Consider the following 21,951-nt stretch of genomic DNA (forward strand, 5'->3'; position numbering starts at 1 on the left):
TGGAATGCTAAGCGGAGGCTCAGTGGAGAGCATGGTTGGGAGGGCAGTGGGGAGGGGGGAAGTTCTCCAGAGACGTGGTGCTGGCACTTGGAGGGGAGGGCCAGGAAGGGGTCTTCTGGGAGCGACGCTGACGGCTTGTCTCTGGATTCGAGGTGAGAGAGGACAAAAACAGAGTAATGAAGATTTTTGCTTCAGCGGCAGGGTTGATGGTGGCGTCTCGTATGACATGGGAAAAGCGGAGGAAGAAACAAGTTTGGTGGGAAAAAATCAAGCGTTCTGTCTCGGCCGTGTTGGTGAGAGGGAGCACCCGCCGCTCGAGAGGACAGGTCAGCGGCGGTGGGAAGAGGCGTCGGAGGTCCCGGCGGGGTCGGGGGGCCGCTCTGGGTCCAAGGTCAGCAGTTGGGATCTCCAGACCAGTGTGGATTTAGAACCTGGAGGCCGGGCCTGATTTCACGCAGACACGGCTGGGATCTGTCCGGGAAGGTAACCCGCCTCGAAGGGCGCCCATTTTGGAACACCATCGGGTGTAGGTTTAAATAAAGAGACGGCAGGAGGAGGACAAATAGCAATTTTAATGTAAAATAGAGCAGCATGGAATTTTCGGGGAGAAGATGAGGCCGTGCAGAATGCTTGAGGGGAGAAGTGCTCAGGAGCGTGGCTGAGAAAGTTCCTCAGCCTGGGCCTCATCCGCCCACCTACGGGCCCAGAGAGCTCTCTCCTTCGGGCGGGGTTGGCTTTCCCAAGGTCCGTCCGGGTGGAGAAGCCCCTCTTTGCCTGCCTGATGGACAGGCACCTGGCGTGGAGGGGGGCGGACAGGCCCTGGGTCGTTGTCAGGGGTTCCCAGGAGAGAGAGAGAACTGGCCCGAGGAGGCATCAGGCATCCCCAAAGCAGTTACACTCCTGCTCGGGATATGAAGTGAGGGCTCTCCGCAGGAATCACACGGGGGGTTTTCACACTCAAAGGGCAGAGCCTTGGAGTCGGGGCTTTGGCTGGAGTCTGGCTGCTGCCAGCAGTTTGGGGTTTGGGTTCGCTTCCCCACAGGAGGGCCGGAGAGCAGGGGCAGGGGGGACTCCAGCAGGAGAAGGAATCCTAGCGGGAGGGTCCCTGGGGCTACGGCTAACCTAAAAGGGGGCGGGGACTCTTACCAAAAAGAACCAATCAAAGACCTGAACCTGAGGTCCTTGCCAAAGCAGGACCCGCATAAAAGTCGGGTGTGGGGGGGCGTCTCACGTGAGCGGGGCGGAGAAGGGGGAGTTCCTCCGGCCCTTCTGCCCGGCCTGGCAGGCTTCAGGGGTGGGTGTAGTTGCCCATCCGCAGGGTCCCCTGGCGCACCGCGTGCTCGTCCCGGTGGGCTCTCAGTGCCCTCTGGCGATCGGCCTCCGTGGGGAAGGTGCTGAGGTGGGGACGCACCTGCGGACGGGAGAGGGCAGGTCAGTGGGCTCGCGGCTCCTTCCCGGGGCTCCCCTGCTCTCCCGGCCGGCCCCGGCTTCCGTCTTCGAGCCGTGACAGCGACATGAGTCACGGTGAGAAGGACGGAAGTGAGGAGGGAGCGCCCCGCGGTGACCAGCGGGAGGCCTCGAGGGCAATGCCAGCTTTCCGGAGGACACATGGGGACAGAGCCAAGAGTGTTTCTCCGTTAGAATGCGAGGCAGTCAGTCCTGGTAATGTCTCCCCTGAGACCGGGTGCGGAGCGGATGTGACCTGGCCTGGGACAGCGCCCGGGGGCCCCCGAACCCAAGATCTGGGTCACCACTTCAGGTCCGCCAGACCCTTATTGTGGGCTGTCTGGCCTCAGGTCCTAGGAGCATGTGCTCACCATCTGCGTACCTGAGGTCCCAGTGGAACCCAAGCTGAATGTGTTCACCATTTTACAGCTGAAGAAACTGAGGCCCAGAGCAGTCTGTGCAAGGCTGGCTGCACAGGGAATCCGTGTCAGAGAAACTGTTTTAGCCTCCACCCCCCACCCCTGGACACTAAATTGTGGATTCTTGCTACAAAATTCTGTTGCACCCACAGCTCACACCGTGTTTGGATGCCTCCCCCAACCCCTTCAACTCGCGCTTGAGGTGGAAGGGGGTAGGGGCTGCCGAAGCAGGAACTCGTACAAGTCAGGTGGCGGTGGATTGACTCGGGCGTTACTGTAGGACATAAACCACGTTCTTCATTCGCAGGCGGGTAGACTCTCTGGCGACTCTGCAGAAAGTCATGGACCTTCTCCTCTGGGGGGAAAAATACCCCAAGTCCTAACGTACAAAATGGTGTGGGTCACCACTTAAGATCTGTGGACCCTGTCCAAGTCCCCCGTGGGCTGACTGTGTGTGGCAGCACTTCCGGAAGCCACTGCAGCCCTAGCCTCAGGTTTTGAATTTCTTGGATGTACATCAGGATCTCTGGGGCTCTTTTAACCCAGGCAGGGCCAGAGCCCAATTCCAAAGCTCTTGAGTCCTCTTAGGGCAGGGTCCTTGCCGAAGTCACCTGATGCCTCCCTGGACCCAGGGCTCCACACCTGTGCTCAATTCCTTTTGGTCAATCAAACCATAATCCTGTTCTCAGCTGCATCTCCAGCTTCAGAAAAGTCCCCAGGTGGCTGCACACAAGTTATTGGGAAGAGAGAAGACCCTTATTTGTGCGGGAATAAAATAGCCAACAAACAAAAGGCTTCTAAGGTGTATCTTTGTGTCCCTTCTGGCAAAGGATGGCTTGATTTTTACACTGTGATACAATTTTCCTGACACCTGTGCTTCCCAGAAGGCAGCTAGAGATGCTCAGGAAGGCTGGCACTTAGGATCTCCAGACACCTCGTGGGCTCCCTGGCTGATTCCGATGCCCGGACTCCTATGTGTTCAGGGTCTCCTGTAGCATTCAGAGTGGCAGAGTGGCAGGGCTCCCCGGAGGCCGGGCTTCTGCCAGGGAAGCGTAACTCTGCAGCCCACATCTCTGCTAATTCCACATATCCCCCCTGGCCTTTGTAGGGGACTGAATGGTGACCCCCCAAAAAGATATGTCCACATCCTAAGCACTGGAACCGAGGATGTGACCTTTTCAAATGTAATTAATTAAAGGATCTCAAGATGAGAACATCCTGAATTATTCAAGAAGGTTCTGATTCTGCTGGCAAGAATGCTGGAGACAGAAGACATAGACACAGAGGACAGGACCACGTGAGGCCAGTGATGTGGCCACAGTTCAGGAACGCCAGGAGCACCAGTAGCTGGAAGAGGAGAGGAGGCATTTTCCCCTAGGGCCTTTGGTGGGAGTGTAGCCCCGCTGACATCTTGATTTGGGGTTTCTGGCCTCCAGAACTGCCAGAGAATGGATTTCTATTGTTTAAACCACCAAGTTTGTGATGATTTGTTATGGTAGCCTCAGGAAATGAGTACAACCTCCAAGCCATTCCCTGGGCAATTCAGTACACATCAGTGGTACGTGGTGCTTGTTGCCTTTTGGTGGGTGGCGTTGGTTTGGTGTTGACCGTGGGGAGTACTGGTGGACGGTGGTACTGGTGGACGGTGGTACTGGTGCATGGTGGTACTGGTGGACGGTGGTACTGGTGGACGGTGGTACTGGTGCATGGTGGTACTGGTGGACGGTGGTACTGGTGCATGGTGGTACTGGTGGACGGTGGTACTGGTGGACGGTGGTACTGGTGGACGGTGGAACTGGTGCATGGTGGTACTGGTGGACGGTGGTACTGGTGGACGGTGGTACTGGTGGACGGTGGTACTGGTGCATGGTGGTACTGGTGGACGGTGGTACTGCTGGTGGGCGGTGTTGATGGTGGGTGACGTTGATCTGTGCCGCTGGTGGGTGGTCTTGGAGGGTGGTACGTGGTGTTGATTAGATGGAAGGAGGCTCAGCACTCACTCCCGTCTCCTAAGGAGGTGGCGGAAGGGTCCAGCCCCAAGGAGCTGCTCAGCTTAGAGATAATCGGGTGAAAACCAGCATACAGACAAAAGAGAACCCTAGGAGAAATTTTCTTTTGTGCAGTCCCCTTTTACTTAGAAACTTAAGTGGGAAAGAAATATTCACTCATCCATTCATCTAAAAAATTCGCATTCGGTGCCTACTGTATTCCAAGGATGACTGGGATGTTTTGTACTTTAGCATTCAGTTCCATTTTCCTTTTGGTTTCCTAGAGGGACATTCTGAACATAGGAGGCTCACCCCTGTCGCCGACCACACATTCTGGCACACACTATGTGACCTGCCGCACTGGGGGACGTGGGAGAGGCAGAAGGCATGCCACATGTGGTCTCTGATGTCATGAATTCGCATTCCAGCTGGAACCTTATGGGATTAAGTCATCCAAGACAGGGGAGCTCAAGCCAGTACCCAGCCCTGGAGCCCTGTAAAGCAGGGTGTGCACCTGTCCTGTGTGGGGACCCCCAGTGCCTGGCACGGGGCCATGTTTAAACAAAGCTGCTTGGTGTGTGTGTCCCAGGTGAAAACCGAAGGAGATTTGTGTGACTGGGTCTGATAGGCTCTTCTAAAGCCTAATCAGGAAAAACCTTGCACCCAGCGCGGGAGGGGTCTTTAGAAAGAAGGGAAGCTGGATCTCTTGAAATCCCCAAATTCCCCAGCAGAAGCCAGGAGTCCCTGGAGAGGGGAAGGCCAGCTCTCAGAATGCCAGGAAGCAGGGTGCCCCTCTGGACCCTTCAGCTGTGCCAGCCGCAGCGCACGGATTTTACACAAGCCCCAGACTGTCCAGACGTTGTCTCCATTTTATAGATGGGGAAATAGAGGCCCAGAAAGGTTAAGTCGCTCCCTCCGGTCGCACAGAGAACCCAGAGCTGTGGGACTGCCCCAGGTTTCACCGAGAGACTCGGCTCTCCTAATAAACGCTCGTGAAACGAATCCAGTGAGTCACCGCTGGGAACGTTGTGGCTCCTATCCCGCAGACACACTCCCCTCCTAAAATAGCAACTCAGCCAGAGATGAGGAGTCTAATTACAAGTCAGGCCTCAAGCCGTGTGTGGTCACGACCCCACGGACCCCTGGAGCCCCAGGATGAAGAGCTTCGAAGCAAGGAATTCCTTCGGAGACGCTTCTAAATTAAGCCATCCGCGGTCTGCCTCCGCCTGGAGCTAGGAATTGTGACGGCGTTGGCAGGAGGCAGCTCTGCTCAATGGAGCTGAGTCGCTCTAGGGTCCACGCAGGTAAATAAGAGGCGAACGGCCGGCCTGCCAGCAGCCCCGGGAGCGGAGTGGGCGGGCACAGCTCTACCCCCGTCGGCCAAGGCCCTGCACCTGTCCGGATGGGCAGCATCTAAACAGCATTGCCCAGACAGGGACCGGGTGCCTCCGCCGTGCGGCACACGTGGGGACACGCCGGTGAGGGAGACGGGCGGCGACGTACAACCATGGACCCTGCAGGACGGCGGGGGGGGGGCGGTGGCCGTGGAAAACTATGCATGTTTAGTGGCAATTTATTAGGACCGTGGATGGGGATTTGATTTGATTTAAAATTTTTTAAAGATTTTATTTATTCATTTGACAGAGAGAGACACAGCGAGAGAAGGAACACAACCAGGGGGAGTGGGGGAGGGAGAAGCAGGCTTCCCGTCAAGCAGGGAGCCCAGCACCCTGGGATCATGACCTGAGCCGAAGGCAGTTGCTTAACCACTGAGCCACCCAGGCACCCATGGGTGGGGATTTAACTCCAGCTTGGGGGGCAGGAAGGCCTTTCTAGAGAAGGTGAGCGGGCTGGGCAGGGGATGATGGGAAGAGAATGTCCTAGATGTGAGGACCTACCAAAGCCCCGTGGTGGGAAGAATCTGGGCAAATGAGAGGAAAGGAAAGCGAATTGGTGCCCCTGGTTGACACGAGGCAGGTTGCTGAGCAACCGTTGGATCTCAGAAGAGCTTAGTGTCCACCGCTGGTCCTGGGATCCCTAATCCCCGCAGACAATATTTCTTGACTCTCTGCCATCGAACTGGAATAAAAGATTCCCAGAGAACGAGGGTTGGAAGAGAACGTGGACGCCATGGAATCCACATCTCCCGGTGAGAACCCAGGTGGGAAGCCTCTGGGCTCAGCCCCCGCAGAGTGAGCCAGCAGCCCACCCGCCGCCTTTTCCGCGTCCCCCGCTGCCGCCTGTGACCCTGCCTGGCCCCCGGTGGGATCTAGATTCCTGGATTCCATTTCCCACAAGGTTGGACGCATCCATGCTCTTCCAATCCACTTCCAACGGATCGGCTTTTCGTTTGAGCCCTGCCTTGTCATACCTTCCCCTTTTCATTAATTTTGCTCGTGGTTTCTGATTCCTTCTTTGAGGCCACTCTGTCCTTCTCTTCCCGGCATCTCGAGTCATCTGTGAGCTAATTACCCTTCACTCCTTCTTTTTCTAATAACACCGTTTATGTGACCCAGAAGAGCAACTTCTTTGCCCTCCCCCTTGTCTTTGATCTCTCAGTTTCGAGTTTGGAGGATACTTATTTTTGTTCCATTCTCTTTTCATCTAATTTCTATCAGATTTCTGTTTGGATTCCTTCTTTGGTCTTTTAGTGATTTATAAATATGCTTTTATACATTTCCAGGCAATTGTATTAGTTCTATCTGTGACTGATTTCTAATTTAACTTCTTTGGTGCCGAGGTAATTTGCATGAATCAGACCCTTTGTATTTGCTCCGTTTTTACTTTTTTATGCTTCCTTGGAAAGCGTGATCTGTTTTCAACAGAAAACCGCCGGTGGAATGATACTTTGCCATCAGGGAGCTGGTGCCCGTGTGTCCTGGCTTCGGGGGTAAGATGTGGCCATTGTCCTTTGGCTTCTGTAACAGTCGTTTGTGTCTCTATTATGTTCTGGACTCTGTGCTGGGCACCAGGAGCCTGGAAGAGTTTAGAAAGCCTCTGCTATCACAGACCCAGAAAAGAGTGATAGAAATATAATCACATAACTAATTACTCAATTATAGTTGTGCTGAGTACTACAAGAAGTACCAGATTTCTTTTTTTTTTTTTTAAGATTTTTATTTTTTTAAAATAAGCTTTAGATCCAACATGGGGCTTAAACCCACAACCCCAAGATCAAGAGTCGCAGGCAGCACCGACCAAGCCGCCGGGCGCCCCGGAATACCAGATCTGTAAGAGGTTATAATACAGAGAATCGGACTCCTACTTTGGGGCCAGAGAAGGCTTCTTAAGGGGATAACATACAGGCAGAGACTCAGAATAAGGCAGAGATGCGGTTGGGGGTTGGGGATGAATGTGGCCTTGGCGTCCCAACACAATCACAAAACAGGAAGAAGAAGAAACGAACGGGCCCCTCACGGAGGGGGGATCTGAAGGCCAACACACGCAGGAGGCGTTCTCATCCTAGCACAGTCACCAGGGAATAAAGAAAGAAAAGGCCATTCCGTGCCCTTCGCGCTGGCGGCAGTAATGGTAATGAGCCTGACGTTAGAGGTTTCAGGGACCTCTAGCAAGGGCGGTGATCGGTCTGACCACTCAAGGTGATCGGGCATCACCTGGAAAGGCTGGGCATGTGCTTTCCCCTGAACCAATGAGTCTGTGTTTGGATGGAGACCCTAAAAGGACTTTCAAAAATGTCCACTAAGAGCTGTGTACAAGAATCCTCACGGTCACAGGAGCACAGGGATTAGAAACAGCGGCACGTCCATCGGTGGGGACTGGGCAAACCAAAGGTGCTAAATTCGTGCAGTGGAACGCTCTGCTTCTGTTAATACGGACGCCCCAGAGAGGTTCCGTCCAACACCGTGGCCACGAGCCACATGTGGCTATTTACTTTTGAAGTAACCAAGTGAAGTAACCATTAAGTGAAATAAAAAATTTGGTCCCTTTGTCGTACTAAGCACATTCCAAGTTCTCAGTGACCCCATGTGGCCCATGGCTCCCGACGGACTTTCCCATCGTCACAGAAAGTTGTATAGGACAGCGCTGCTCTAGGTCTGTCTGAATTCACGCGTAGAAATCTCGAAAACAATGCTGCCGGGGAAAGAAAGTTGAATTTATGGAATAGAACATAAGAATGATGCCATTTATATGAAAGATTTAAAACCGACGGAGGAGTCCCCTTTGGTGTTCAGGCAAGAGTCTGGATCTAGTGAGGCAGAGCGGGAAGGAAAGAAGGTGCTGGAAGTCATGCCCTGCCCTGCCTTGGGGAGGGGAGGGAGTGGGAGCGGGGAGGAGAAGCTGGGAGGGCCTCCGTTTCATCTGTAAGGAATCACTGCCTTTTCTCTTTGTATTGTGAGCACAACGAGGTGGGGTTTTAGAACTGCGTTTTGGAGAAGTGACAGGCAAGGTGACGGAGGCGTGGGGGGGGGGGTCCTCCCTCCATGCACAACTTAAGAGTTACTCTGTTCCAGGAGATTTATTTGCTGGAGATTTGTGTATGATTCTGTTTGAGTCACGGGCCTTGCTGTCCAACGAAGGTTCACAACCGGGGGTTTGTGACTTTGGCTTGTGCCGACTGTCCCCGTGGTAGATTTTCCCTGCTTCGCTGGGCACAGTCATCTCAGTGCCGAAGGAAATGTCCAAGACCCAAGGAGGAAAGACATGGTCGTCCTGCCTGGTGACATCGGTCTTCGGTGGGGGGGCCAGCTTGGGTCCGCACGCTGAAGAGTGAGCAGCGTGTCACCTCCTCAACGTCCCTGTCTCTTTCCCGTCTTCTCCCTTCGGCATGAGGCTTCTTTGTAGGCGGGAGGTGGAGGCAGACGCGGCATGGGGCTCTTTACAGCATGAGGCAGGCCCTGTGGTCACGGGTGACACCGTCCCCAGATGCGCGTGCAGGGCGTGTGCATGTGTTCGCCGCAGCCGGGAGGAACTCGCTGCAGCTGGCCGGGTGTGCGGGCTGAGCGGCCTCGCCACGTGCCTGTTGAATCCAGGCCCCCAACACGGTCCTATTAAAAGGGGCAGCTGGGCTAGCTGACCTGCCAGTCCCCTCTCATCAGCCACACAGTAGTCCCCAACTGGACACCCAGCCTTCCAGTGCTAAGTCTGGGGGCCAAGAAGGCAAATGGCAGGATTTGAGGGGAAAAAACAGCCAGATTAAAAAAATAAACAAATAAATTAAAGGCAGCTGTAGAAGCTACAGATATCTAGTTTAGTTCAGGGGTTTTTTTTGTTTGTTTAGTTTTTTGTTTGTTTTTTAAGTGACAGCCTCTCGGGGACTGGGAGAGAGGTTTTGCTTTAAAAGATTGAGGGCCTGTCTCCTCTAATGAGAGGTACTTGGAAATTATGGATCAGTCCCAGGTCAGTAATTTCTGTCAAGTTCAGGGCAGCTGGAGGTCAGAGGCCCCGGCAGAGCACAAGTCCATGCAAGACGTCCTTGGCAAACAGGCTGAGGCCTCAGCTCTGATGTACAAGGTTTGCGGCTTAAGTCATTAACGAGGGGGACGGTCTCTCCCGAGACATCTGGTCCCCTACGTTGTTATTCTGCTACTGGCTCTGATTTCTCTGTGGTCCAAAAATAGATGGGACAAGGACACAGGGCCTGACCCTCCCTGCTGACACAAGCTGCGTTTTCAGAGAACATCCAAGCTCGGGCTTAGGAAACAAACTTCCTGCCTCCCTGGGAGGTCTATCGTGGCACCATGAGAATCCCCATGTTGGGTGAGCCAGGGTGGGGGGGAGTGGGGGGTCGGAGGGGTCGTGGAGAGCGACCGCTCTCTGAGGGGCTGCGGGATGCCATCCTTCTCGGACACGGAGGACTCGGGATGGTAAAGACTCCGGCCCAGGGAGACCCAGCTACCTTACGCACAAATCCGGACCTGGGACCCAGTTCTTGGCCTACTGACTCTTGGGCTCTTTGAGACTTTCTGAGGCAGAAGGCGAGCCGGCCCTGCAGGCCTTTGAAAATGAGAATCAACTTGCTAATTCCAGAAGCCACACAGGTACCTGTAGATCATTTCCGAGGATCACCTAAGGCCAGTCAGCTGTTGGGATCCCAGTTGGACGATGACTCTTTTTGCCAGATGCTCGTCTATGAATAACCAGGTAACATCACGGCGGGTGTTTGACTCAACTTCCTGAGAGCATCCAGCCTGGCTCCCAGGTCTGCTTCCGGGACGTGAGCACTGCAGGGGATAACCCAGGGGAGCTGAGAACAGACCGGACCCTCCTTCACCATCGGAGACCACTTCTCCGCAGCTGGTTATCACCGCAAGCCAGCCTCCAAAGACTGCGTCCGGGCCGCGCACACACCTCTGACTCAACGGGGTGTTCTTATTCCAAGCGGCCTGACCTTCTTGGTAAAAGAGCCTTTTTGAGATATAATTCACGCATCATACGGCTCACCCGTCTGAGTATATAAATCAGGGATTGTAGGTACATTCATAGGCTCGTCCACTCTCATTGCCCCAAAAAGAAACCCCATACCATTTGTAGTTGCTCCTTGTTTCCCTCCCCCGAGCTCCTGGCAACGCCTCCTTTCCGTCTCTGTGGATTTGCCTGGACATTTTCTAGAAATGGAGTCATATGAGGCACGGTCTCTGGTGACTGGCTTCTTTCCCTTCATGTCACACGCACGTAGTTGAATAATATTCTGCTCTAGGGACCTATATTTTGTGGATCTGCTCATCACCTGATGGACATCAGGTTGTTTCCATTTGGGGCTACATGAAGAATGCACTGTTGGGGCGCCTGGGGGCCTCGGTCGTCAAGCGTCTGCTGTCGGCTCGGGTCATGATCTCGAGGTCCTGGGATCGAGCCCTGGGTTGGGCTCCCTGCTCAGCGGGGAAACAGCTTCTCCCTCCCTCTCTGCCTGCTGCTCTGCCTCCTTGTGATTCATTCTCTCTCTCTCTCTCTCTCTGTCAAATAAATAAATGAAATCTTTTAAAAAAAAGAATACGCTGTGAACATTGTGCCCAAGTTGACATGTGGACACCTGTTTTCCTTTCTCTTGGTGAGATACCCGGAGTGGAATCACCGGGCATATGGGAACTCTATGTTTAGGCTTTGGAGGGAACTGCCACAGGGTTTTCCAAAGTGGCCGCACTATTTCATATTCTCATAGCAACGTAGAAGGTTCCAGTCCCCACATCCTCACCAACACTTGTTCTTGTCTGCTGTTTGGATTGCAGCTGTCCAAGTTCGTGGAAGCGGAGTGCTGTCTCGCTGAGCTTTGATCTGTGCTTCCGCGATGGCTGCCAGGCCGGGCGTCCTTCCTGTGCTTGTTGGCCATCCGTGTATCTTTGGGAAAACATCGATTCAGTCCTTTGCCCGTTTAAAATTCGATTATTTGTCTTTCCGTTACGGAGTTGTAAGGACGATATTTTTGTTCATCGTTACAAGTCCCGCATCAGAGACGCGGTCTACAAATACTTGTTCCTACTCTGTGGGTTGTCTTTCCACTTTCTTAGTACCGTCTGAAGCATCAAAGGTTTTCATTTTGATGAAACCCAGCTTACCTGTTTTCCTTTAGTGGGCCGTATTTGATTTCCTCTACACACGAAGCATATGAAGGCACCACGAAAAGAAGGTCTTCCTTCGCAGTTTGTCTACACGGCCCCTCTAAGGCAGGGACGGCGGGCAGGCAGGACGGCGGGCATTTCCCAGAGCGAAGCAGCTCCAATAGACGGAGGGTGGCTGTTCTGGTATAAATTACTCTCGGGCTGAACCGAAGCTCATGTAAAAGTGTGTAGGGATCAAGTGACAATTTTGCCATGGCCGTGGGAGGGAGACGGTGCCAGGTTTTTGCTGTAACAGATGACGAGAGCGTCTCCTCCATTGGAGACAAAGAAAGACTCAGAATCCCCAGGAGAAGACATCCATGTGCTCGTCTGCCCTGAACTCTGTCTCCTTCTTCAGGTCCCCTCGGGTGATCCTCACTGGGGCTGGCCGGGGGGTCCGTGAGCGAGGGCAGGGCGCAGTGACCGAAGGGATGGGATGGCGGGGCCAGCAGGAGGCTGGCGAAGGAACCAGCACGCGCTCCTTGGAGTCTTGTTAACCTGGAGCGGTCCCAGTGCGGCAGCGGGCACAGGCACGGGGTGGCGACTGACCAGCGCTGCTGTTGTCACATTGTGGGGGGCGGGGAAGGGGGTAGCAATAGATGGCACCTCTTTTTTAGCGGTTCAGCTTTTAAAAACCACTAAGTCCTTATGTAGGATGCAAAGCCAGGGGAGGAGCTTGCAGGTAATGGCTTGACACGGACGTGTAAGAGAAGTGGGTTCCCCCCGATGAGGCCTCAAGTATGGGGCGGGGGGTGCCGCGCCTGCCTGGCTCAGTCGGGAGAGCATACCGCTGTTGGTCTCGGGGTCGTGAGTTCGAGCCCCACGTTGGGTGTGGAGTTGGCTTAAATGAACGTCAAAAAAATATAAAAAAAAAACCAAATAAAGGGTGGCCCGGAGACCACGCCGAGCAGCACGTCTGGCTCGCACCCTCCTTTCGCCCAGCACGTCCGGGCCGCTGGAGTCGGCCAGTCTCTGGGAGGCCGCACGGAGGCGCCGTCCGGGGGTCTGGAGGCCGTCCCTCCCGCCATCCGTCACCTCCGCTCTGCTTCTCGGCTCCTCGTTGAAGCAGCTCAGCCCGGGGAGAATGTCGCGCTGGAAGCTGTCGCGCGGGAGCCCGAGGCGAGGCAGGGAGAGAGGGACCCCTTCCTGCTCGCCGTCTCCACCCCGGAGCCTCCATCCAGTGCGTGTGCTCACGCGCACACATGCACACGTGCGCGCACACATGCACACGCGCGCGCACACACTCACACACACGCGCACACACAGACCCACGCACACGCGCACGCGCCAGGATGCAAATGATAACCGCAGAGCCGTCACTTGTGAAGCTTGACAGAAAATAATGAGAAACACTAAATCTTTTATAAGGTCAACACTCGCCTTAGCCGAGCGGCTGTCAGACAAGAAAAGAATTTAGCGCCGGCGCCACGAAACTTCCATCGGCTCATTAAGCCCAACAGGGCCCGGCCTGGCGTGGCGGAGGAGACGCGGGGCCTTCCGTTTTGTGTCAGTAATTTGCGGCGGAGGAGGCGAGAAGAAACACCGGCGCCAAAGGGGCCTCGGGGGCGGCTGGGGAATCGTTAGCGCGCCAGGAGCGGCCTCGGCTCCTAATTGGAAGCATTGGGCATTATCAACCGAGGATTTGCCTCCGCTCCCTGACAGCTAGTCGGCCCAAAATGATCGCCCACTTGTCAGTGTAAAAGACCATTAAAAACAAGCCATTTTGATTTAATTGGAGGCGGTGCACCGTGGGGCCAGGTGAGGAGGCCCGTCAGCCCCGCTCACCCCGGCTGACGCCTCTCTCCCTGCGCGCCGGGCCGGGGGGAGGCGGGCGCGTGCCTTCCAGACGCTTCGCCTTCCAAAAACTGTCTGAGGGAGCGGTGCACGGGAGACAGAAGAGCCTTCACGGCGGCAGTGGAAGCTGTTTTCAATGGGGTTGTCAACAGACGCCCTGACAGGCAGAGCTGCCGGGGAGGGGCCCCTTTTCCTCCCGGGGGCCCAGAGGACGGGAGGCTGCGGGGCGCTATTCACTGGGGAGGTGACCGTCGCGCGTCCAGCTGCCAGCGGGAGAGGGGGGACCTCCGCCGGGGTCCTTAGCCCGCTCTGCCCGCTCGCAAGCGTCGCAGGGCAGGTTCTGGCCGGTCGTGGGAGTCCCATCTGCCGTGGACAGCAGGACCTAGTCTTTTATTTTAAGCTCAAGTAAGAGCCAAGGAGGGAGTCCGAGAAGGAGGCACGTTGTTACAGCCCTCCCCGGCGTCTGGGAGCGGACGTCCCGGCCACTCGGCTGGCGCCTCAGTCGGGCTCCCCAGCGGAGGCCGTGGGGCTGCACCCCTGCAGACAGGTCTACATCGTCCCCGTCAGAAGAGGCCACTTGCTATAAATATTAAGGCAAGCTCACAGCGGGCTCTCCCGCCGGGCTGGGCGCCCTGGCACGTGCAGCAGCTGCGTGTAGATCTGAGCGCGAGTGTAGACTCCCCGACGCCGGGGACCGTGTTCCGGTGCCGTGCATGTCGGTCCGGGCACGGTGAACGCCACGGGTCCCTCATAAATGCTAATTGGCACTCGCAGATCTCAGAGAGGTCTACGATCCGTGTATGAATGTCACCCCCGTCCCACAGGCAGTGACCTCATTTGCTGCCTGCTGCTCGTCCGACAAGACAAGGCTTCCAGGAGCACCAGGTGCTGGAGGGGTGTCTTTGGGAGAGCGAGGGGGAGACACACCGGCGGATCCCCTCGTCGGCCTCCGCCATTCATCCTGATGAAGGATCAGGCTGGGAGAAGACCCCGGATCCCCAGCGAGCATCAAATTCCAGAGCTCCAAATTTCGCTGCTGGTTTTAGACAATGGGGATTCCTTAATTACTTTCTCTGGAAGTGTACCTGACGGTGCTTCCTCAGGTAGTGCAAGGTGGTTATCCAGGCGCTCGGTTCCTTGGTTGACAGCGTCTTTGATTTTGTGCTTGGTTGCAAATTAAGTCCTTTGCTGAGCCGTCCGCACAGTGCCCGGCGGTGCCTCATCGCTTATTCATACCGGCTGTCGAACAGCCGAGCTTCTGCCGGCGAGGCGGGGCGCGCGCTCAGAGGTGTGGTGTCCGTGGCCCGCTGGGTTGGACGCTCATGGTCTTTCCCCTTTTCCTTTATTGAAATAATGAGCAGGAAGAATTGGGAGAGGGCAACTCTTAGGAAGGAATGAACCTTTCTGTGGTTGACGGGGCCGACCCTGCCGAGTCAGAAATAGGAGTGGAGGGAAGTGTCCTCAGCTCGACACCAAGGACGTCCTGCCATATTCTGGGCATGTTCTGGAGGACGAGCGACAGCCTGGACACTGATAGAGGTCTTGGGGTTCTTCGGCTGCTGGGGCACTCTGTAGACGCCGAAACCAATCTTGCCTAGATGGCCAGGTGGACGAATAGATGGATGGATGGACGGACGGATGGATGGATGGACAGATGGATGGATGGTTGGAGGGATGGATGGGTGGATGGATAGACACATGGATGAATGAACAGATGGATGGATGGACGGACAGATGGATGGACGGACAGATGGATGGATGGACAGATGGATGGATGGATGGATGGATGGATGGATGAACAGACTGATGAATGGATAGACAGAGGGGAAGATGGATGAACTCACACCAATTATCATATTAAATGACTCAAATGACACTGACCACGGTCTCACAAATATATGCAAAGGCAGTTCAAGCTGACAAATCTTTTTTTTTTTTTTAAGATTTTATTTACTTGTTCATTTATTTGAGAGAGAGTGTGCAAGCAGGGGAGAAGCAGAGGAGGGAGGCGAGCGGATCTGAAGTGAACTGCGAGCCGAGTGCCGAGCCTGACATGGGGCTCACGACCCCATGGTGGTGACCTGAGCCGAAACCAAGAGTCACACAGGCAGCCGACTGAGCCACCCAGGTGCCCCACGTTGAGGAATGTTCTGTGACTGTGGGTAAAGGTGGAGAACACGACACCGCGTGGTAGAGGTCGTGGCACCCGGGCAGTCCGCTGTCACTGCCACACAGCACCCCACTTCTGACGCCGGAGCTGTGCCCCCGGAGGAGCCATCAAGAACGAAGGCGTCCACGCAGAGACAGTCTCCGCACGGCTGCCGCTCAGCCCGGGGCGGGTGGTTCAGGGAAGGCGGGCAGGTTTTGGCTGAATGTGAGAAGGAAGCGGCTGGGCACGATATTCCTGCGTTGAAGCCCTGGCCCCGGTGCAATGGCATCTGGGGCGGAGAGTAGGGAGCAGCTAGGTTCGGACAGGGTCAGGAGGGCGGCCTCCAGGACGGGATCAGTGCCCGTGTAAGGAGAGGCGCTGCAGAGCCCGCTTCCTCTCTCTCCGGGCCGGCCTGGGAGACTCTCACCAGAACCACACCCCGCAGGTGCCCTGACCTCGGGCGCGCAGCTGTCAGAACTGAGAGATTGATGTCGGCTGCGGCAGCCACCCCGTCTGCAGTATCTGGTGTAGCCGCCGGAGCAGACCAACGGAGGTCGGTAGTCCTCGGGGCTGTGTATCAGATGAGAACCTGCCTCCCCCACAGGCACATTTCCGACAGAGGCCCCAGCATGGTTCAGAGCAGACACACGGGGTGCACCCGCACACCGCGGTACGTGCGTGTCTAAATCTCTGCCCGGGGCAGCTGACAAGGGCCAGGGAGCTCCAGGAGCTGCTTGCCGAAAATGCAGGCCTGGGGCCGCCTGGGTGGCTCCGTCGGTCAGGCCTCTGCCTTCTGCTCAGGTCGTGATCTCGGGGTCCTGGGATCGAGCCCCACGTCAGGCTCCCTGCTCGGCGGGAAGCCTGCTTCTCCGTCTCCCTCTGCTGCTCCCCCTGCTTTTGATCTCTCACACTCTCTGTCAAATAAATAAATCTTAAAAAAAGAAAATGCAGGCTTGGAGGCCACCCCAGACCCACTCGAATGGATCCTGGGGTGGGCCCTGGAATCTGCAAGTTTTTTGAATCCCAAGCAGACTCCACACTCAGCGCAGACCCTATCCCGGGGCTTGATCTTGTGACCCTGAGATCATGACCTGAGCTGAAATCAAGAGCCAGATGCTCAACCGACTGAGCCTCACCCGGGCGGCCCTGGAATCTGCATTTTAAAGCTCTCCTCAGAGGACCGCAGGCACAGCCAAGTTGCATCCGTAGGAATGGATTCCGTAACCCTGCCCCACACAGAGGGTGCGTTGCTCCACGACCGTCCCCTGGCCAGGCCCATGCCAAGCGCGTCGCACCCACGACCCGCGCTTGCCCTCTGCCATTGTCACACTTTACAGGTGCAGCACCCAGGCCAGCACGAGGGAGCCCCCAGGCTCAGCCCTCCCGGCTCCGGCTCTGCCTCCCGCCTTTTCCTGAAGCAGGTCTCGATCAATGGCCTGTCTTGTTTTCAGCCTTGGGGCCAAATATTTAAAAGACACTCCGGTGTTTTATCAAGATCTAAAGGCTTTCAGGGCAGTGGGAAGTTTTGTTTATTGCAAAGGCTTAAGTCAGCCAGAGCAGGGCTGGCCACGACCCTCTGGACACCTATAAAAGCCCAGTTCCTGACCGCCCTTCACTCTCCTTCCCAGGTCCAACATTTAGCCCCAAACTGGCCCCTGACCTCAGTTTCAGGTCCGTAGTATTTCTGGGCTCCACCAAAGCCTGAGGCCTGGGGCAGCCGGCCAGAGGGCGCAAGCCGCCACTGTACCGCTCGTGGGTGCTGGGCCTGTGCACATGACCTCAGGCCTCCCGGCACAGGCGCGTCCCCTCTGAGACAGCGCGGCTCTTCTCGGCCACGGAGGGTTATTGGGAGCATTGGCACAAGGTGAGGCCCTCAGAGCTCCCAAGAGGTGCTCCAGATGTGCGAGCTCCAGATGTGCGAGCTCCGGGCGTCGTCATCGTCACCGCCTTTGGCAGCGCCGCCTCCGAGGGACTTTTTGGATACGCCCCCCCCGGCTCATCCTGCTGCTGGACTGGGGTCCCAGCGCCCCCTTCTCTTGGGCGATCTAGCCCATCTTTGCCCACGACGTCTTTGAGGAGGGGAAGGGGAGAGGCCGGCAGACACCCCCATCTTCTCACTTTCTCCGCGACACTTGCTCTCTGTCACCGGCAGACTCTGCATCTCTGAGGGACACCAGTGGGTCCCGGGGGTCCACCGTATTGATTGCTTGTGGCTTTGAGACACAAGGATACCAGCCTCCTGGGTCGTCTCGCCCGCACTTTTGACGAAGTTCAGGTCACGCGAGCAAATCATTTAACGTTGTTTATTGCTGGAACCTGCTGCTGGCCACGAGCTAGGCAGCTCTGGATCCGTCCCGGTGACCGCATGGTGCCCGGTGACAGAGGCGGAGGCGTGGGGACACGTGGCAGTGAGGTGCTCAGAGGTTAGCCCCAAGTCCTGCTCAAGCCGGCAGATCCCATGTGGATCACCAAGGACTGTTCTCTCGGGGAAGAGCTGGAAGAAGACATTGGAGACCCACGAAGCCCCACTGAGTCCCCCAAATTCAAGGGGGGATTCTAGCTTTCTCTGGAGGTTAGAAATACATGCCTGACGCCCAAACACGCTGTCTTGTCTATTTTCTGGTTGATTCTCCACACAAAATTTGAGATGTTTTTTGCCCCCTGGTGGGGGAGAAGAGCTTTCTCTAGAGAACCGAGAGTTCCCAAGTGCCAAAGTGTAAAGGGGACAGTCAGGCTGGGGGTCCCCAGTTAGAAGCGGCAGCTCCCACCTCTCTGGACCCCAACATTGACGCCTGGCATCTCCCTCTGCCTCCTGGGAACCCAGATTTGTCCTGCCCTTCCAGGAGGTTTGCCGCTGCCCCCCCCACCTCCCGCCCCTCCTTTCCCCTTGTTCCCGTCCCCGGAGGTTCAGCTCCGGCTCTCTGCGACTTGCCAGTATCGAGCAGCAAGGTCACCTCATGAACAGGTGCCTAAAATTTCTGTCCCTCCAAGGTGCCAAATTATGTAAAACCAACTAAACCCCCGCTCTTATCTGTCCGGTGAGGCAGCTCTTCTGCACCCTGATCTGGTTTCTAATGGGGGCATCCATATTTAGGGAAGAAATGTCACCTGCCTCAGGACCTCTGAATTCTCTGAATCACTCTCCCTAGCGCCCTGTTTCCGCGTGTGACACATTCCATCCCGGCTCTCCGTGCCCGACGCGGCGGCATGGGCTGATTCTTATTCCAACGCGACAGAGCGAGAGAGGATTCTTAAAATATACCACTGGTGCTGGGACCTCCGGGAGGGGCAGCAGATCTGGCACCTGTCCTTCCTGCGTCTGGACGGAGTGACTTTGGGGCTGAGCACACCTGTCGGGAGAAGGGCTCCTATGTCGTGGGCCCTTGGGAGAGGGGGCAGCAGCCGGGTGGACAGGCTCGGACCCCGCTCTGGGGGTTTAACAGAGAGTTAACTTTCCAGCCGGCTATGATTTGTAAGGAAGCTTAAAGGTGGGAAAGAAAATCCTTTTCTTAGATTCAGCAGCTTTCACTAATCAGCTGTATCTCTGGGTGTCGCTGCTTGGCTGACTGCTGATTTTTTTTTTTCTCACGCCGTCTCCGGTTCTATTAGGGAGCCAGGGGCCCAGGAGACCCAAGCAGGGTTAGTCTTCCACAAAGAGAGGAGTCTGATCCCAGCATTCAGAGCACAAGAGCTTGTAAATCAAACTGTTAGCTTAATAGCTTGGGCCATTATTCTAAAGCAGTGGGGCGGGAACCGAAAGCCAAATGAAAATATAGTCAATTTGTTCATACTTTAGTGACTGAATGACTATGTAATGTCCGTGGGTATTGGCACTAGGGAAGACAGACAGGTCTGTCGGGGGAGAGGCGCCTTGTTCGGCGTGAGGGCTGACCTCGAGATGCTTGGGCAAACCTCCCTCCAAAATGGGTTTGGGATCTCTAGTTATAACACGGACTTGGCCAGATAGAGCCAGACTCGGGGAGCTGGCCGCCTTCACTGCTGGGAGAGCGCCGGCCTCTGATCTCTGCGCCTGATGGAAACCCAGGGCGAGAAACCAAGCATGGCCAGCGACACCGGAGGGACTCTGAGTTCAGGAGGGACTGGGCTGAAGGGGGCTTGAGCCCTGGGACAAGCACCCGAAGAAGGATGTAGTGTCCCTACCTTTCAGACACATTAAAAACAAAAACAAAAACAAAAACAAAACCCAGCCTTACTGGTTTTGTAAAGGTCATACACTCACTGTAAAAATTCAAAAAATGCAGAAAGGAGCATCAGAGAAGGTAAAACTCAGCCTCAGCCTCCAGCCGCCCCAGGGATCGCCGCTGCTCCTGCCTGGGGGCCGCTCCCCCAGACGTCTGTCCTTGAGCGCTCGGGGGAGGGGGGCCTCTATCCCTACGACGTCACACAGCGCGCGTCATGGGTCAGGAACATGGCAGTGAGTAGACCAAGGTCCTGGTTTCAGTGGCTGTGTCCTGCTCCCTGGGATCACACACTGTGCGAGGGCAGTGCGGGGTCCGTCAGCTCCTTCACCGGCTCGTCAGGGCTTACCCCGCTGTGGGGGTGCCGCCGCACAGACATGGGACCCACTGCCCCCACATTTGTCTTTGGATTGCTATCACGGGGAAGTCATTATAAAGAAGGATGAACCGTCTGATTTTCTTGGCTTAACATCAGGCGGCCGTAGGATGCGTGGTTCAGACTGGGTCACTTTTGAGAGCAGAAGGTGGACTTTATTACTAATCCCGCCCCCCAACAGGCAAGCCTGGATTCTGGTCCCTGCCTCAAAAACCCGACCAGGTGGGCCAGCCTGTATCAGGATCACGTGGGTGGGGGTAAATTTATGGTGCTTGGCCCCACCCCCCGCTCCGGCTGCCAGCTAGGGTTGGGGTCTCCCCACCATTTCAGGCTTCTGGACACCCCAGATAGAGCCACTCCAAACTTCCCCTTCTAGCCGTACAGCCTTCTGTCCATCTACCCATGTCACCCTTGCCGGTCACCAGGGACCCTCCGGCAGTATGACATCGGCCCCGAGAGCAGGACTTGGCACCAAGATGCTGAATGAGATTTGTGAATGAATGAGGGAATGAATGAATGATCACCAGGCCCGTCTCCAGGGCGGATGTCATTTGTTGACACCTGAACAGAGTCCAGGTGTCCTGCCGAAGGCATTAGTGTGTCATCGAATCCTTCTGCTAGCCCCATGCTCAGAAGACGGAATGGGGACGGGGACCAGTAAAGCCATGTGACAGGTAGGGAGAGTCAGGGTCACCATGTGACCCAGGGCCGCTGACCCTGAGTCATGTGCGCACACAGACATAGCATGCGGGTTCCCTCCTCCCTCCCCGCAGCCCCCCAACACACTGGGGAAGGGCATGAGCCCCATTGCCACTGGCCACAGAGGGTGCCGGCTCCAAGCCCAGCAATCCCTCTGCTAGGGATGGGAGGAGGTGCGTTCACATCCTTCCCCAAAATGGGAGCCTGGGGAAGAGTCTGAGCTGTTTTCCCTGGCAGTTCACTCTGGGATTGGGGTCTGCCACCTCCAAGAGCCACCAGCCCCCTCCCACACGGCTCCTGGGATCATTAGCCTTCGGTCTGGAGGAGAGACTTTAGAACAGTACCACCTTCACTTTCAGGTGAGGAAACGAGGCCCGGAGAGCCTCTTAGCCAGCTGGCGGCATGGCATCCGTGCCCTGGGCACTGGCCAGTGGTGGGCTGACCCCCTCTCTGGGCCCCGGGCATCGGTGGCAAAGGCTGGTGGCACAGACCAGAATGGGCACTGGAATCCCAGGCAGCCCGTGGCTGGTCGCACGGGTACGGTCCCGGGCGGGGGCGGGGCCAGGACGCCGCTGAGCGCCCCTCGAGGTGCTGGGGCCGGGGAGCGTCTGGGCGGCCCCCTCGCGGGCCGGCAGCGTGGTGCAGGCAGCCAGCTTGCTCGCGTTGACCCAGCGCAGGGAGCAGGCCGCCGCGCCCCTGCCTGCTGCTTTTCCACGGGAGAGGTGTTTAATTATTTCTGACAGGGTTCAGCGTCGACATCTGTTCTGAGCTGGGAGAGTCCATTTAGGTTATCCATCACTGTGACAGGTTCAACTTTTTTGGAAGCGCTTTTCCCTTTCATAATGGGGCTGGGGTGGGGAGGCGGTGGCTGGAGACTCGAGGCACAGACAAAGACCCTCCTGGGGCTCCAGGCAGGACGCTGAGTAGCCCTCGGCCGCCGTCGCCGCCGCACTGGCCCTCTGGAGCCCGGACCCGGTGGGGGCTGCCAGAATAGGGGATGCCAGGATGCTCGGGTCGGGAAGGGACGTTCGGCGAGTCTGTGAAAGGCTTTTTCATTCTTCTGCCATTCTGTGCCGTCCTGGTCATTTATTCATTCATCTCCTCCTTCATTCATTCTTCCCGCAGACATTCACTGACCGCTCACTGGGTGGGGGGCTCTGGGGATGCCGTGGGGGTCACAACAGCCATGGGCCTTAGGGGCTCCCATTTTGCTGGGGAAGATGGACAACTAATTGCCCAATTAACTAATTAATTGCAGTGAGGATGCACACTGTGAAGGGGAGAAAGGAGCCCCGCTGGGCTGGAGAGGCACCTGCTATGACGCA

At 56.2% G+C, this 21,951-nt stretch overlaps 1 protein-coding gene across 1 annotated transcript in view; it reads right to left on the reverse strand.

The window, feature by feature from the left end:
- Nucleotides 1-569: 569 nt before the first annotated feature.
- Nucleotides 570-21,951, reverse strand: part of CFAP77 (cilia and flagella associated protein 77) — a 121,839-nt gene continuing 100,457 nt past the window's right edge. Inside the window, exon 6 of the mRNA XM_044264220.1 lies at nt 570-1,411. Within this exon, the coding sequence (XP_044120155.1) occupies nt 1,289-1,411 (123 nt within the window). The 3' untranslated portion in view covers nt 570-1,288. The remainder of the gene's footprint in view (nt 1,412-21,951) is intronic.

The sequence above is a fragment of the Neovison vison genome, chromosome 9 (assembly GCF_020171115.1).
Source record: "Neovison vison isolate M4711 chromosome 9, ASM_NN_V1, whole genome shotgun sequence".
Classification (NCBI taxonomy): Eukaryota; Metazoa; Chordata; class Mammalia; order Carnivora; family Mustelidae; genus Neogale; species Neogale vison.